Source organism: Engraulis encrasicolus, chromosome 6 (genome assembly GCF_034702125.1).
Source record: "Engraulis encrasicolus isolate BLACKSEA-1 chromosome 6, IST_EnEncr_1.0, whole genome shotgun sequence".
Lineage (NCBI taxonomy): Eukaryota > Metazoa > Chordata > Actinopteri > Clupeiformes > Engraulidae > Engraulis > Engraulis encrasicolus.
Window position 1 is genome coordinate 55,510,082 of NC_085862.1, and position 5,000 is coordinate 55,515,081.

A 5,000-nucleotide genomic window follows, 5' to 3' on the forward strand; every position below is an offset into this window, starting at 1 on the left:
TGTAAACGAAAATGTAAGATGAGTGCTGTTTGTGAGGATTATTCATCCTGTCCAAAAATGTAAAGACAAAGTGCTTCCGCATTATATACAAAGCAAAGTCCGCATCTACGGTGGAGCTCCATAGTACCCCATTTACTCTGATTGGCTCTGCCATCGCCTCAGAGTGCCGCCCTAGAGTGCAGCAACACTCTGAAAAAATCATCAGCAAACGTTCTCGTCTTATGGTAAGAAATTCTCTGAGTGAGTTAGAAGGCCTGTACAGACAAGAAAGACAGACAAGGGAAAAGACAGACATGCAGAACAGTGCCACGCAGTGGTCAGTAGAAGCAGTGCAGGCATACAGTGCATGAAACATGACGTGGTAAGCAGACAGGTGTGAGTGCAGATGGAAGCAAATAGACATTGGAAGAAGATACAGTACAAAATCAGGGACCTGCTGTTCACAGCGCCACACTGAGGTCAAGAAGGGCAGTTCAGGCCAAGAGGAGACAGATGGAAATGGAGATGTACAGTGTAGAGAGAAGATTATGTACAGATGGTACCAGAGGCATGGCACGACCTGCTGTCCTACAAAGAAACCAACAGGCCAGGGCAGCGCCACCCTGTGGTCAGGAAGATCAGTGCGGGGGAAGAGGAGACAGATGGAAGAAGTAGAGATGCATGCCATGACACGACGAGGGCTCTTCTGTTCACAGTGGAGAGCTCTGACCCAGAGGTCAAAGGGGAAGGGTCAAGTTGCCTTCCCCTCTCCATGTGGAACCAGCTCTTCTGGCATTAGAGGAGAGAGGCTGGGTGTCAGGTCAGCCCAGTACCAGATCGGCTGATCTGGGGTAATCGAGTGGAGGGTCAGGGGTCAGCTTTGGTTCGTTTCTCCAGACCGCCAGGTGAAGAGAGTGAAAGAAAGAGTGTTGAAAGGTTCGTCTGGCGGCCATCTGAAACTCATAAAACCAAGGCTAGATATAGAGGTACGTAACCCTTCAGGGGTCAGTTTTAGTTTGTTTCTCCTGACCGCCAGGTCATGAGAAAGAGAGAGAGCGAGAATGAGAGACAGAGTGTGAGCGAGCGGGCAAGCATGAGAGAGAGCGATAGTGTTGAAAGGGCCGTCTGGCGGTCATTTGAAACTCATCAAAGCATGGCGAAGTACAGGAGTATGGTAGCCGTGGCTTTCATGGCCTTAGGGACGGGAGGGGCAAACTTACTTTTGCTGGGCTGAGAGGGGGCACCCTGGGCAGGGAAGGAGGAGGAGGCAGCAGCAAGCTGGTGGACGGGTGCAGAGCCAGGGTGAACGTCTGATGGAATGGGGTGATGAAGGAGGGATGGAGGGAGCGAAGAAGGGAGAGAAGAGGGAGAGGTAGATGAGACAGGGATGAGGGAGTGCATAAGAGGCTGGGCAACACATGATGGCAGGTGAAGAGTGGACAAACTGGCAAAGCAACACACACAGACACAACACACACAGAGACAACACACACAGAGACAACACACACAGAGACAACACACACAGAGACAACACACACAGAGACAACACACACAGACAACACACACACAGACAACACACACAGACACAACACACACACAGACACAACACACACACAGACAGACAACACACACACAGACAACACACACACAGAGACAACACACACACAGACAACACACACAGAGACAACACACACAGAGACAACACACACAGAGACAACACACACAGAGACAACACACACAGTGAGGAGGATGAAAAAGAACAGACAATGATGAAGCAGCATGGTGACGGTCATGAGGAGAGACCATGTGGATGAAGCAGCCGTGGCGTAGTGGTTAAGGAGATGGGCTTTAGATCAGAGGGTTGCAAGTTCGATTCCCACCCTTTCCTCTCCCCTACATATACATCCATGGCTGAAGTGTCCTTGGGCAAGGCACCTAACCCCACATTGCTCTCTAAGGACTGTAACCAATGCCCTGTAAATAAGCAATTTGCTTTGGATAAAAGTGTCAGCTAAACGTAATGTAATGTAATGTAATCTACCTGGGTAAAGCTTACGTATACAGAAACAGCTCCACTAGGGGGCGACAAGCACAACCACTCATTCTGTACTTTGCATCAAACTGTACTTTGGTTGACCCTGAATAACATGGGATGGAACATGGCTTTGAGTACCATGAAAAGCGCTACACAAAACAGATTATTTTCAAAAGTGTGCACAGCCAAAACAAACATCCCGTAAAGCTGCAACAAAATGATCAATCATAACATTTTTTATTTTGTAAAACTGTCCTATATCCTGTTGTGATATGAAATCAGCAGATCATCCTTTTTAGCGTAAAGGTACACATGGCCTCTAGGGGGCACTAGCAGATGAGGTACCATCATTCGTCTGTCTGTCTCTGTCTGTGCTTTCCTGCCCATTTGTGCCTGGCAATAACTCTGCCTCTATTTGTGTGCGCCTGCCTTTGTTTTTTGGTCTTTGCTTTTCTACAAGTGTTCTTATGCCTGTAGTTGTCTGTCTGTCTTGGCCTTTCTGTCTGTGTTCTTGTGCATATGTGTGTGTTGTCTGCCTCAGTGAAGGCCCCAGGCTGTGTCAGGAAGCTGGCCAGAGACAGCCTGCAGAATGGGAGATTTCCCTCCGAACCCGAGGCTTCCTCTCCTCTCCTCTCATCTCCTCGACTATCCACATGTCCTTCATGTTGCTTGAGTGCCCACAGGAAGGAAGAGAGCAATGAAACTTAACATACACACCAACCCACTTCAGTCACAAAACACACAGCGCGACACTAACATGACCCGAGGGGAAACGGTGGAGGAAGAGAGGCATGGAGCAAAGCGGCTACAGAGAGGAGATCTGAAGAGCAGCTGAGGAACATGTCTGCTGAGGGGAGGAGGAGATCTGAGGGATGGAGAGAGCACGACGTTGACTACAAAGAGTGACGCAGGACAATGCTAACCAAGAGAAAAACAAAGTGTTTACAAATAGAAATGCTACGGGAAAACCAGGCATTAATGCATCAGCAGACATAGGCTACAATATGTTGCATGTAAACACACAAAAAAAGCAAAACGGTGTCCAACGGACCGACCAACGGACATTGTGTTAAAGAGTTGTGTGCACACCGCTAACGACTAAAAACCAAAGACGCGTGGGAATTAAGCCTGCCAGGCAAGAGGATAGCTCAAGAGCTGAGAATTGAGTTAGTCAATGCTATTCTGTGTCCCTGCACCACACTTAAGAGAAGAACTGTTTACTAAAAAGAGGAGTGCACTGCAGAGGGTTTAATAGGCGTGTGTGTGATCCTTTAAGTAGAGACGGAACATACACTTGATGCTTTCGGTACAGGGTTTTAGCCAGTGCTGTGTGTGTGTGTGTGTGTGTGTGTGTGTGTGTGTGTGTGTGTGTGTGTGTGTGTGTGTGTGTGTGTGTGTGTGTGTGTGTGTGTGTGTGTGTGTGTGTGTGTGTGTGTGTGCTGCTTTAGGTAGAGACCGAGTGGCCTATAGCTCTCTCATCTGTACAAACACATCCCATCACACCAGAGTGCATAAACAGGACTTCTAACTCTCTGACACACACACACACAGACACACACAGATTTACGATGTCCTCCTCTGCGCACTCCCTCAACCCCGGAGTGTATGCACACTCCCACGCATGCGCATATGGACGCACACACACACTTATACCAGTGTGCGTGCACACACACACACACACACACACACACCACTGGCTAAAACGTAATGCTGCTCATCACGACCTTCTGATTCTAGTTTAGTTAATAAGATCATTCTCTCGCAATTATGTCGTTTGGTGGAGGAATGTGTATGTGGGGTGAACTGTGTATGTGGTGCCATAGTACAAGAGTGTGTGTGTTACTCTGTGTGTGTGTGTGTGTGTGTGTGTGTGTGTGTGTGTGTGTGTGTGTGTGTGTGTGTGTGTGTGTGTGTGTGTGTGTGTGTGTGTGTGTGTGTGTGTGTGTGTGCGTGCGCCTGCGTGCGTGCGTGTGCAGACAGCGGCGGGTGTGTGACTGTCGAGACGAGAATCTCACCCCGGGGGGAGCGAAGACCACAAGAGGAGGTGGAACGGCCTTCAAAGGCCTCAAACCCCACCAGACATGCGCGCTCGCACGCACACACGCCCGCTCGCACACAAACAAGCGCACACACACGCGTACACACACACACACGCACACACACACGCACACACCAATCAGGCTTAATGGAGAACACTCGATAATGCTTCACACCCTCGGCGAAGACAGAAATGGCGCAAAACCACAAGCACTAAGTGGAACAGGAGAGGCGTCTCTGTTTAGGTCACCACACTGCAAAAACATGCAACATACAGAGAGCGACATCAGTCCCTGCCGTGCAGAATACTAGCTGTGATCATGATGGGACAACATCAGTCAGTTAAAGCATGGGGATTTCAGCTTTTTTCCCATTTCAAATGTCATTTGATATTTTTTTTATAACTTAATGCAAAACGGATGATGCTTGATGCCACCAATTAAGTTACAGTTGAATTGGATGACCTCGAGTTTTATATTATCTTACAGTTTGAATTCCACCCTCGGGTCAATTGGATGAAAACACAAAGACAAAACATTTCATCAATGTCTAGTCTAATGGCTAGGGGAAAAACACACATTGATCCCCCACAATAATTATCCCTGTAAGTCAAGTCAGCCGGCTGATGCAGAGATCTAACGTGGCAAGCCAGATAAAATACTTTGAGCATTGAAAAGCAGTGGTGACGGTGGAGAGAAAGAGAGTGCTGCACAGGGACAATGAAGGAACGCCTAAAGCACCTACAGAAAAACGCCAGCTAAATGCCCAAGCACTTTTTGGGAAAAGGTGCCCTCAGTCAATAAAAACCTAAATATCTCAGCCTCCGAAGTCACATTTAAAAGGTAAAAACCTCATCTTGCATTAGAATGTGTTCATTCAGCTCTAACATAACCACATTTTCAGTAAAAATCTCAAATTTAATGAGCCTGAGTGCTGATTCAATGCAGCT

The 5,000-nt window shown here is 47.9% G+C and overlaps 1 protein-coding gene across 3 annotated transcripts in view; it reads right to left on the reverse strand.

Annotated features, from left to right (window-relative positions):
* ryk (receptor like tyrosine kinase) overlaps positions 1–5,000 on the reverse strand; it is a 101,135-nt gene that overhangs the window by 41,610 nt on the left and 54,525 nt on the right. For 2 of the 3 annotated variants that reach the window (XM_063201996.1, XM_063201995.1), the window contains exon 8: positions 1,200–1,289. The exons of the other annotated variant lie outside the window; for it this stretch is intronic. In XM_063201996.1, the coding sequence (XP_063058066.1) occupies positions 1,200–1,289 (90 nt within the window). The remainder of the gene's footprint in view (positions 1–1,199; positions 1,290–5,000) is intronic. 3 annotated transcript variants of the gene reach the window in all.